Here is a 13205-nt window from a genome sequence, read left to right as displayed (position 1 = left end):
ACCAAAATAAAAACTCTTGCATAGAAACTTCATGATGAAGAAGATACATTAATGAATATCATCATCAAGAAAGAAAAATATTTAAGAAGCACTGAGTTTTATTTCAAATATTCTCAAGTGTAAACTAAATTTCATTGTGTGTAATCTGCTTGTTAAAAAGCACTCTTGTAAACACAATCAACCTAATTAACAGTTGTTAATTTCCTTGAGAGACTAAGTTTAGTAAGAATTCTCAATAAGTCATTGACGGTTAGTCTTTGAATTGTAATTCCTTAAGAGACTAAGTTATAGTCATAATTCTCAAGAAGTCTTTGACAATTTTCCCTTGAGTTTGTAATCACTTTGATTATTGGATTAAATCCTTATTGAGAAGGCAAAATCACTCAGGCGGGTGGACTGTAAGTAACTTTGTTAATAGTGAACCAGGATAAAATACTTGTGTTTTTATATTTTTCATTATCTTTGTTGTTTGATATAGTGAGTTCCATAAGTGTTTAATCCAGAAACCCAATTCAACCTCCCCTATTTCTATGCGACATCGTAAGTTTGTAGAAAGCATAGGGGCAATAAGGCAGAAGAAGGACAAGCCTTTGAGGATTTATATATATTAGTTCAACAAGGAATTGGTTTTGTTGAAGGACGTAGATGAGAAAAATGAAAAGGTACCTTATATGTTAAGGATTTAAAAATGGGACTAAGTTTTATGAGAATAATAACATTGAAGAATTGAGGAACTTCAATGGCTTGCTCAACCGAGAAAAGAAATTCATTCATTATTAGAAAAATGCTATAAGCTAACAAGGTAATTTATGGGAGTTCATAGAAGTTTGAGGTAGACAGCAGGAAAAAGATTATACTCGGGAAGGACAAGAAAAGGCCATCTGCTTAAGATACAAGGAGTATACAACCTTCAACATATATTTTTGATAAGAAGGGTAAGGTTTCCTAGGAAATTTTAGTATTATGTGGGCATAGACAAATCAAGATAGTATAACTTTCATAGTAGCAACATACATGACACATAGTAGTGTGTCCATTTGAAAAATGCAATTAAGGGTTTAATCCATAGAAAGAAGTTGTTTAAGCTTACACGTCATAACAAAGTGAATAGCATAGTTCCTAAGTAATTTATGTAGCCATGGGGATGAAGGGAATCCATCATAAGGTTCAAAATCTACCCATTAAGAATGGAAAGTCTTGTTCATGTCTAACTTTTCCACACTAATAAAAGTCTGAGTTCGAAAAAACACCATGCCTTGTCACCCTTATAGGTCTGAGAGCCTAATTATTCTCCTACAATAATTAATAAGAGGACCATACATTAAATATATACATAAAGAATTGTAGGTTTTTTTTCAAACTTCTTACAACTACTATCATAATCCTTCAGACATGCTTGTGGGGGGGGGGGGGGTGACAGTGCAACTCATTTAAGTTAAAGAATATATCTCTAGAAAGATATTCACCAGTTATAGAAAGACAAAAAGATTGTTTAGCAAATGAAAGAAGATGAAATGTAGGAGGTAAGAAATTTGAGGAATAAAGAAAATAGTTGAAGGAAAGGAAATCAATTGAAGGATGAATCTCTCTTTTATAACCATACATATCAAACTAGTAATGACAAGTCGCACTTAAAAGCCCCATTTATAACAAAGTTATTATTGCACTTCAACTTCTGTAAGAATAATTAAATGTCTGCCTCACCATAGACCACCTAGAACTAAGGCTAGGAACAACATGGCAAAGAAATAGAGAAGATCTGAATGTCATGGTAGAATTACGCCACATCATGATAATAAACAAAGACATATGTTATGTATCATTAAGAATCAATATGTTACCAGAACCCCCTTTTTAGTCCCTAAAAAATGAAGAACCTGAGACGTCAATCAAATTAACTTTCATACAAATCTAGGGTATCTCCTAACTATCGAAGACCCAAACCATCAGGCCGAGTTTTGTTTCACCATAAAAAAATTGATATTAGAAATGCAACCTTGTTGCTGATCGACAAACACCATTGAGTCACTATAATTTTGGGAAACAAGTCATAACTCGGCCTGATCGAATAAGGCTTGGGGGGAAGCTTTTTTTGGACTACGTCGAGGCTTAATCTACAAGATACCACACCCATAAGTCTTAGTAGATAAAGCAAACCAGGAGATGGTCATGCCCTAACATGACACATGATCAGGTTTGACTAACATCTAGGTACTGTCAGATAATAAAGTTAACAAGATCCTCTGGCACATGTCTACCAAGGCCACTATCTTGAAAGAAGATTTTATGACCTCTTAACCAGGAGATGGACATGTATTAGTAGTAAACCTAATTAGAAATTATTAACGCCGAATGACCGTCTTCTTACAAAATCTACGAGTTCCTCTAATATTTGTCTTTTGAGATAGGTGTCCTTAAGGAAGGTTTTACGGCCTTTAAATCCTAAAGCTAACACTATTATAAAGTGTAACAAATGAATTAGACTCATGTGCACATCATTCTAACTCTAAAAATCTCACACTTATGACCTTCACTAACATGATCTTCATAGTGTTTGCAAGGACAACCAAATACAAAGTACAGAGGATCATCATACCGAAGTTTATCATCATCATCACTTAAAGATAAAGATGATCTAAGATCAAATAATAATTTTGACTTAATTAATTTACTTTAAAATGAGTTAAATTTTTATTAGATTCATTTAATAAAAGTAATTTGAACAATAAATTTAAATAAAAAACCAATTTTATATTTAAAAATTGCAAATCTTAACATTTTAAATCAAAACCAATTCTCAAGTCAAAATCAATTTTAATCAAGAATACTCAAACATTTTAAAAATAATTTTACACATTTAAAATCAATTATGTCGACTCCTAGAAATCAATGTCCTCTTTGAGATTTACACACTTTTTAAAATAATGATTAATTATGTTGATTTCAATGATAAAATGAGTGTCATTTACTAAAATAATCTTATTAACAATAGATAGTAAAATAATTACATAAACTAAAATACAATAAATAAAAATAAATAAGTAGAAAAAAATAATAAATATTATATTGCTATTCTAAAAGAAAAAAAATGATGGATTTAATTGAAATACACTGACGGTATAATTTTTTTTTACATCATTAGTTAATCATAGACGTTGGATATTAAAACAAATTTGACTTAATTTTAAAAACCTATAAAATAATGCAAACGGGTGATGATGATGAATCGATAGTGTAAAATTTTTTACATTGAACATGTATAATAATTAATCTCAAAAATAATCTTACAAATAAAAAAAAAATGAGACATCTTTTGAGATTAAGGAAGTACTAGTTTAACTTTAATGTACCATATTTAGTAACATAGATTGGTTCAACTAAAGAAATTTAGAGAACGTGCATGAACCTCAACCTTATTATAAACCAGTTTTTGACCTTTTCACCATCTTACTCCACATTTTCCTCCCATCTTCTATTCCTCAGTTCCTACCTTTTTTCCCACACAACACAAAGATTCACATAAACAAAACCTTTCTCCACTGTCGGTGCAATCTCATGATTCTGTTTTACACCATTTATCTCTCTCTTTTACTTATCAAAAACCCTCACAAAATTTCTCAACTTTTTTGCAAGATCTCAAATGGGTTTGCTTTCAAATTTCCATTTTTGAACCATTTCATGATGGGTGGTCTATGAAGTTTCCATTAAACCTTGTTTCATTTTCTTGTTGTAGATAGGTTTATTGTATGTTAGATTTATCAGTTATAAAAAAAAATGGATCTAGGAATTTTCAGATATCTATGTCAAGCAGAAACAAGGAGATTAGTTTCATTGTTAGGAGTAACAATAGCTTTAATTTTAGTACTTCAATTTTATGAACTTCCAAATAGTGAGTTTTTATCTTCTCTTACTGCCAAAATCAAAAGTTTCACAATGGATACACCTTTGGTTAATTCTACAATGGAGACTCATAATGTAAATGTGAACTTCAATGCTTCAAATTCAAGCTCAATTAGTCCTCAAGAATCTTCATTAGGTAGTGTTGATGGAAAAGATGTTAATTTAACATCACAAGGGAATCAATCTTCCTTGCTTGCACCACAACCTATGGTGCCTTTGCCTAACACATCATTCTTTGATTCAAAAGTGTTTCCAAAGGATGGAATTTTGAGTTCTTTGCTAAGTAGCAATGCGACAATCGTTAAAGACGCGTCTGCGATTTGGAAGAATTCCAAAAGGAGGCCATCTAAAGTAGTTTCGATATCCGAAATGAACTTAATCTTGCAGCATAGCCATGGTTCTTCGCAGGGAGCGGTATGCATTGGATTATAAGACATATATCTTAGTTTGTTATAAGATTTCTAATTTGGTTTGTTTTAACTTTTTTTGCAGAAACCCGCGAGTTCTTCAGCTGTTAATGTGGAGATATTGAATGCAAAATCGGAGATTGAAAATGCGCCTATTATTATGAATGATTCAAGACTTTACTCACCTTTATACAGGAATGTTTCCATGTTTAGAAGGTATCATTAACAGTTATCATATTTCAATGTAAAAAATCTAGTCTTGAGCCTAATTCACTGCATTAAGAGGCCGAGGAACTTTTACCGAGAGTCGAGAGACTCGTGCATATCAATGTTGTGTCTCATAGGACTATAAACTTAGTATTTATGAGAATTGATTAGATATTAATATATCTGGTATGAGTTCATGATTCTCGCAAATGTTGGTAAATTAGTAGTTATATCCATTACCAGCGATTGAAACCTGAACCTCTTTCTTAAAACATCTTCGGTGTCCCTTGTAGGAGTTATGAACTAATGGAGAAGATGTTGAAAGTTTTCGTCTACCCGGACGGAGACACGCCAATCTTTCATGAACCCTTATTGGAAGGAATATATGCATCTGAAGGATGGTTTATGAAATCAATGGAAGGAAACAAACAGTTTACGACTCGAGATCCTGAGAAGGCTCACTTGTTTTACATACCTTTCAGTTCAAGATTGTTGCAGTTAACTCTTTATGTGCGTAATTCGCATAAACGTTCAAACTTAATCGAGTACATGAAAAATTATGTCGACGTGATTGCTGGAAAGTACCCTTTCTGGAACAGAACCAATGGAACAGATCACTTTGTTGTTGCTTGCCATGATTGGGTAAGATTCTGTATACTTATGCAATCATGATGCATGCATTTTCTTCCGATTTTCGCGAAAAAACTATAACTTTCAGTCTCATCAGTAATTTCTCAGGCTCCTGCAGAAACACGAGGGCGAATGCTTAATTGCATCAGAGCACTTTGCAATGCTGACACTGAAGTAGGATTCAAGATAGGAAAAGATGTATCTCTTCCCGAAACATACGTTAGATCGGTCGAGAATCCTCTCAAAAACATAGGAGGCAACCCTCCTTCTCAGAGGCCGATCCTAGCCTTTTTCGCAGGCGGTTTACACGGTTACGTTCGGCCTATGTTAATAAAACTTTGGGAGAACAAAGAACCCGACATGAAAATCTCCGGCCCGTTACCACACGTAAGAGGTAACAAAAACTACATCGAGCTCATGAAGAGTAGCAGATTCTGCATATGTGCAAGAGGTCACGAAGTTAATAGCCCGCGCGTGGTCGAAGCGATATTCCATGAGTGTGTTCCTGTTATCATATCTGATAACTTTATTCCTCCTTTATTCGAGGTTTTGAATTGGGAGTCATTTGCTGTGTTCATCAAGGAGAAGCATATTGCTTATTTGAGGGATGTACTAGTTTCAATCTCGGAAGAAAGATACTTGGAAATGCATAAGAGAGTGAAAATGGTGCAAGAGCATTTTCTTTGGCATCATGAGCCTGTTAAGTATGATTTGTTTCACATGCTTCTTCATTCAATTTGGTATAATAGAGTTTTCTATACAAGTTAGATGTAGTAATCATGTATCAATTTTGTAGAATTAAAACTCATTGTGTAAACATAACAGCTAAAGCAAGAATAATTCGTAGAAATTTATCAAGTATATCTGATGTATCTGATTTATATATAGACTAAATTCGACTATCTGATTTATATATAGACTAAATTCGTCTGTTGGTGAATCTAAAAAGTGAAGTTTAGCTTTTAATAGTATACTATTGTTTGGATTCTTTGTGAAACCTAGAGATATGTTAGAGTTTATCATGTGACATAAGAAACAGAACATCACTTGTTTAGGAAAAAGCTTAGATTCTTTGTGAATTCATGGATGTGGCTTCCATCCACACTGCTGTTTCTGGCGATACAGTCAGAGAAGTCAGTAACTTTCACAGGCACTACACTGAATATATACTTAGAGTAACTCAATATTGGACATTGTTTTCCTCTAATTTTGGAAGTTGCAGTTACCTCAATTGAAAATGTTGCATTGAAGGTGTTTGATGAAATGCTTAAGAGAGGGATGAAACACATTCTCATTACATTTTCACATGGAGACTTGCATTATCAGGTTCAGCTCTATACTAACCATTATCTGCGTTGTGGTCAACTGCTTCACCTTCACTAAAAACATTCTAGTTTGGTTATTTGTTTGTACTCTTATGCGTTGTATTTTCGGTGAATAAAATAGTGGTTATCATGTCCGCGCAAGATGGAATATGTGTTATGATCGGTAAATGAGTGAATGGATTATTTAACTATCTAGCTAGGGTATTCATAGGCTCGGTTACATGATCCAAGAGTTACCATGAAGAATGATTCTAGTGTTTATGAATCCATCGATGCGTCCCTAGCTTTAACCTTATAGAAAAAGTGAGTGAAGTCATTAATCCCCGATAATATGGAGTGCAGCTAACTTAGGAGACTTGGGATGACTTCATTTACTCCTCTAACATGTGGTTCGACACATTCTCCCATTAACTATGACTGTGGAGTATTCGGTCAACCTAGATTATGTGTTCGCCATTTGATTCCGCTCTTTTGTGCCCATTTTTGCTCTGTGCTACTTATGGACTATAACGTTAGTGGGTCGACCCCTTTTAAGCCCAATCAAGGTTATTTCAATCCACAGTCTCTCAGATCTAGGCATGAGGCCTGGCGCGATTTTATTAAGTTAAGACATCTCATTTTAGAGTCCGTCAAGCACGTGACTTGGAAGAACAATGTGAATAAGGTAAGACATCCTAAGTCAGAGTCTCTTAAGCATGAAACCTAGAAGAACGATGTGATTCTGACATGTTTATTGGTGCCAAGGGGGAAGTTTTTTTTATGGGACGTAACATTAGATGGTACTGAGGTTACTCCTTAGGTAGGAGTGACAATTGGGTTTTGGGATAAGCGATGCATTTAATGTGATATAATCATGAAATTATTTTGGGAATGATCAAACAGTCGTTGATCTGTCTGCATGCTCATTATAAGGGTCATTGATGCCATGCCCCCTTTAGTGATATATATGATGACTCTGCTTCATTTAGGGGTAAATAAAACCCTTTAAATGCATGTGCTACGATTTTTCCTCTCCATTGATTTCTTCTACACTTTGTCTTTTTATTTTCTTAGGGAATGCACTTTTTCTTTCGAGTTCATCTTCAACATTTAGTCAAGTACTAACACAGGTATTGAGCTTTGCCTCCTTATTTTTCATTCTTTTTAACGTCTAAGTGATGATGATTATTAAAGAGTTCAATAAGAACAATGCTTTGATAGAACCTATGGCACATGATAAGAGACGTGAGATGTGGAAACATTGTATAGCGAATTCATGTGACCTGATAGGAGGGGTGACTAGAACCTTATAGAATTAAGGATGTATCTGTCATTGTTGGGTTGAATATGGGCGTATAATGATCTAAAAGGGGAAGGGGGTTGAATAGACCATTCCCTAAATTTGTTTTCAATTTTTTTCTTCAAAAATCATGAGTATAGAAAATGTTCAGGAGAAGAAGTTTAAAAGTTTTTTACAAATTGAATTATGCAATTGAGTATGTGTGTACATGTAAATACAATAGTTATAAAAAGATTATCAATCAAATAATTGGAAATGATAATTAATACTTTGATTGTAACAAGAAGTATACATAAAATTATATTAATTAATAGAATAATCTACTATTACAGATTTCCACAATAATCACCCGAAAGAATATTTAGTAAACAAGATCTAACAGAAATTTAAACATAAACATTAAATTTCCTTAAGTAGTAAAACCTAACAACATAAAATTCTAAAAATCGATTAAAACTTAAATACATGCAAACTATATATAGATAAAATTGTACACCAAATTTATACTAGTGTAGTGTGTCGTCCTCGTTTGCACCTAGTTCAGTTTCCAATGACGAACCATTACATTTTGTTGGTCTTCCATTAATTTGAAATTGTTACTAGTGTCTTTTGATAAAAATATATAATCATATACAAACTGAAAAAAATAAAGTCAACCACTAAGCAACACAAATTTGAATCTTGATTTTTCTTTTGTTGTACACAACTCATTAGGGTGCAAATCTCTCAAGATCTTCACTCGATCTTGAAGCAATTATCTTTTTCAGAACCAAAGCACTCAAAGATTTCGTCTACAACGATCTTCATTCAATCCTACTAAAGTTCCATTGTCTGATTCTTTGAATTGATTAACGAGTCAAAAGTTCTAAAATTTTGTCTACAACAATCTCCACACATTTCTACCAAAATTTCTTTCGAGAAGAAAGTCTTATTTTTTTTTTTCATTTGATGTCAATCTCCATAATTCACAAATACAATATGATTCTTCAATGTAAAAGTATATCCAAACTTCAAAAAAACATTATAATCCCTAATATACCTTACAACTACCACTCATACTCTCAGTTAGAGTTTACTAATCACAACAATGAGATTTTTTGACTAATGGCTGAAGATAAAGTGTTGAAGATAAAGTGTTTCAGAAGAATCTCAAACATAACTTGTTTACATTCAAGAAACACAACTCACTAAAGAGGTTTTTCTTTGAGGTTGATTTGAAAATGCTCTTGAGTTTTCAAAGATTACGAGGGAATGCAAAAACTCTTTTGCAAGTTATGCACGAAATAAATTTTGAAAACATGTTATGATAATGAAGAGAGAATTTTTTTGTCTTTTATACATGGTAGAGATAAGATACAAAATATGTGAAAAACTAGCAATATGTTCGAGTCCCAATGCAAAATAATGACTTGAATCAAATAAAAGAGTGACTTGAATTAAGATGATACAATCAGGATTTAGCAAGTTTGATTTGAGTCATGACTTAAATCATGTTATTCGAGTCAATCAAATATGTGACTCAAGTTACATTTCTCTATAAAATTACAAAACTTTGAGTTCATTCATGATTTGAGTCAAACATAACTATGACTCAAGTTAATGTGCATTTTGATTCGAGTCGGACAAAACCTTGAATCAAATCAAGTATTTCCAAATTTCTGATTTGCTCATGATTCAAATAAGGCAAATATGTAACTTGAATCTTCTTTAACAAAAATCTTGCTCATATCTTATAATTTTTTATTCAAGTCACATATTATTTTTTTTTATCAATTACTCAATTTTAAAAAACATAGAATGTTTTCAAATTAAAAGAGAATAAAAAATAACTCTGAAATACAATAACTAAAAAATTGTAAGAAATAAAAAAATATAATGGAACATTAAATAAAATATTTAAAAATGTAATAAAATATTAAAATATAAATAGAATCACATTTATTGACCGAGCAATTCCAACCATAATCAAGAGGGGCGGCAAAAATCTTGCTTCTTTGAAGAGGAACCTTCTAATAAACTTCATATATACGCGTTAATGCATTTCGTATCTATTTTAAATCTTTTTCAAATAAAAAATATTGAAAGGCAATTTAAATATGTGATATAAATAATAATATTCTCTTATTTCAAAATAAATATTATTTTGAAAAAGAAAAATCATTTTAAATTAAATTTCATTCTTATTTTTTATACAATTAATTTTTATTCGATATTCTACTTTCAAAGTATTATATTACACACTTTTTTAAATATATTGTTTTTCTCTTTTTGTAGAAAAAGTTTGTTCTACGTCTATAAAGTCAAATCTTTAAAGCTAAATACTATCAATTATTGATTCGTCAATAACTCTTTAATAATTTATTCAAATAGAAAAATAGATAAAATAAAGTAATAAATAAATATTATTATTATTGAAAAAATAAAAATATTATTAAAAAGAGATTAATTATTATGTACTGTCATTGTAAAAAGTTTTATAATATCAATACATCACAATCATCTTTTATATTATTTTTTAAATGGTTAAAATAAAAATTTGTGATTGACTACGTTATAAAAAATCTTTACATTGTCGTGGTATATCAATTAAATTCTATTAAAAAATAATAATATTTAATGATTATTTTAATATAAATAAAAATAATAAAAATAACACGTAAAAGTAATTGAAAAAATATTATAACAAAATCATCAATAATTAAAAAAGTTAATTTAACAAAAATGTGATATATTTTAAAAACCTTAAAAAACACCTATTTAAAAAAAAGAAAAATATCAATTTAAGAATAGATACTAAAAACATTAGTACATGTCTAATTACACGTGTTTCTGACAACCGTTAATTAACGTTAAAAACAGTGAATATACTGAAAACATTGTATATAATAACTCTCTCTCTCTCTGTCATCTTCTCAATCTTTCTCTACCACCAAGATCCAAAATCCAAATCTATCTTTTTTTTTTTTTTTTTTTTTTTACCTTTTAAATCACAAAATTTTGAATATATATTCACAACACAATCAAAACAAATTCACTTCAATAATCTATAGATACAGTACATAACAGTTACTTTCAAAGACATGGCTGAGACCAAAACCACTCCAGTGAAGATCAATCCAATTTCTCAAATTGCCCCTTCCAAGCCTAAGATTACTGATTCTTCTTCTTCTCTCAATAAGAATCTCCCCAGCTCAAATAAGATGAAATCTGTCACCACTCTCACGAAATCTGAGGTATCATCAATTCAATTTTGGGATTCAATTGTAATAATTAATATTTAATTATACCAATTAGGGTTTCTTAAATTAAATATTTTTATCCTTTCTTGATAGTTAGGGTTCATAATTCTGTGAGTTTTATGCTTTCTTGAGGGTTAGGGTTCATAATCATGCAACTGAATTTTATGTTAGCAGATGTTAGATATAGTTAGATTCTGTTAATGATGGTGATTATTTGGTTGCTATTAGTTGAGAATTAGTTAAGATGACAATTCTGTTTTGTATAAATTTGATAGGTTAAATCAAAGCCGACAACAATGTTGTCGTCATCATCGAAAACAACGACGACTACGAAGACGACAAAGAGGAAAACTACTACCACCAAAGTGAGAGAGAGGAAAGTCTATAATTTGCCTGGCCAGAAACACGATCCACCTGAAGAGGTTCGTAACTTTTCACAATTTATTCCGGAAATTTACAATTCGTTGTATGTATCGAGAGATCGAATCGGACTAATACAAGATGTTTGTTCATAATCGTACCTTGTGTTTGCAGAAAGAACCCTTGAGGATTTTCTATGAGTCGTTGTCGAAACAGATACCTACAAGTGAAATGGCGGAATTTTGGTGAGTTTTCTTCCAATTTTGGGGAAATTTTGGTGCAATGAATGTTCATAATTTAGGATCTAGCAATGGTTGATATCAGATTTTGTTCCAAAATGAAAATCTATAAAAAAACTGTCGAAAATTGATATCAGATTATGGCGTTATTTATGGGTCTAGTTAGTAGAGTTGAGATTCTCAATGTTTCTTATCCAATGCAGGTTAATGGAACATGGACTATTGTCTCTTGAAAGAGCTAAGAAAGCATTTGAGAAGAAGCAGAGAAAGCAAAAGGAGCTTCGAACAGGGACTCCGGCTAAGTCGTCGTCAAAGCCGCCGACAAAAACCGGAACTTCACAGAAGCCGCAACCGAGACCAAATAATACTGGATCTTCACAGAAGCCGCAATCGAGACCAAATAATACTGGATCTTCACAGAAGCCGCAACAGAAATCAAATAACGGAGAAATTAAAGCAAAGCGAAAAATCGAGAGTGACAGTGATGATGACGACGACGACGATTTCATTTTGAGTCATAAAAGAAGAAGAGTGTAAGAAGAAAAACCTCACAAATTTTATTTAATAAAGGTTATAAAAAGGAAAAGAAAAGATTTGTTGTAAGGTAACTTGAACTGTAAGATTAAAATATTCTTCATGTGTCAAACTTTACTGATTCAACAAGGGACTTGCACTGTGTTGTTGTATGTGTCTTTTGCAAGCAACATTATTAATGAAGATGGAGAGTGCTTTTACTCCATTACTTCTTCCCCTTGAGATTGATTTTGGTCGAATATGATTCACAATACATAGTTATATGTTTGGTACTATAATTAAAGGGTAAAATTACTTACTCATAGTAAGTTCGTCCAGCTGTGATTGATGTTGGACTTTAGTAGGAAGGATCACAGTTCGATCTGAATCAGATATCTGTGGTGTAAAAAAAATAAAATTGTAAAACTACTTTTCCAAGATGTGTTTATTAGCATTCCCTTGATCATGGTATAATTTCTTTAGTTAGTATAATATCTTTAGTAATAAGCTTTATAAAGAGTAGGGATCAGCTCCCGTGACATTTGAAGTTACTTGTGCATATCAAGTATCACTTGAATGGTCAATGAAGATTGATTTAATTGTAAGTAGTTCATACATTGAAAAATGGTGGGTTCAAATTCTTTTACTTATGTGAGGACTTTTTTGCTCATGCTCGGGTGAATAAGAACAAGAATGTATTGAAAGATAAAGAACTCGAATGGGTTAAATCGTTTACAAAGAAATTAATAAGAAAATGTATAGGACATCTTCAATTCACATAGCTATACATGTCATTTGGTTACTAGCCTTTTTTGGTGTGAAAATAAGAAATAAAGATAAAATTTGGGCTTAAAGCCCAACCATTTTCTAGTGGTATGATTAAAGGGAATTGATTATTTCAACTAACTGGTATATCCTATAAATATTCTAAAATACCTCTTAGATTTTAAAAATGTATTTTCAAACGCATCATAACTCTCACTAGAACATATATCACTTGAATTTTATCCCATATTTTTCTCAAAATTTAGTTTAGAGATTCATCTCTGGACTCATCACATATACACCCCATATATTCTTCAATGTAACGCGCTTATTTTGACATA

General features: G+C 31.6%; 2 protein-coding genes across 2 annotated transcripts; both read left to right on the top strand.

The window, feature by feature from the left end:
* The first annotated feature begins 3383 nt into the window (after window positions 1–3383).
* Window positions 3384–6025, top strand: LOC127085356 (probable glycosyltransferase At5g03795). The gene is made up of 4 exons (XM_051025872.1): window positions 3384–4314; window positions 4393–4523; window positions 4808–5156; window positions 5253–6025. Exons 1-4 carry the CDS (start codon window positions 3775–3777, stop codon window positions 5910–5912), a joined length of 1680 nt encoding a protein of 559 aa, XP_050881829.1. The 5' UTR covers window positions 3384–3774; the 3' UTR covers window positions 5913–6025.
* Window positions 6026–10622: 4597 nt separating this feature from the next.
* On the top strand, window positions 10623–12325 carry LOC127084599 (uncharacterized). The gene is made up of 4 exons (XM_051025083.1): window positions 10623–10981; window positions 11263–11409; window positions 11522–11592; window positions 11790–12325. The coding sequence occupies exons 1-4, from the start codon at window positions 10829–10831 to the stop codon at window positions 12121–12123; spliced, it is 705 nt and encodes a 234-aa protein (XP_050881040.1). The 5' UTR covers window positions 10623–10828; the 3' UTR covers window positions 12124–12325.
* Window positions 12326–13205: the final 880 nt, after the last annotated feature.

The sequence above is a fragment of the Lathyrus oleraceus genome, chromosome 5 (assembly GCF_024323335.1).
Source record: "Lathyrus oleraceus cultivar Zhongwan6 chromosome 5, CAAS_Psat_ZW6_1.0, whole genome shotgun sequence".
Classification (NCBI taxonomy): Eukaryota; Viridiplantae; Streptophyta; class Magnoliopsida; order Fabales; family Fabaceae; genus Lathyrus; species Lathyrus oleraceus.
Note: the sequence above shows the minus strand (reverse complement) of the source record. Positions and strands in the feature narration are given on the sequence as shown.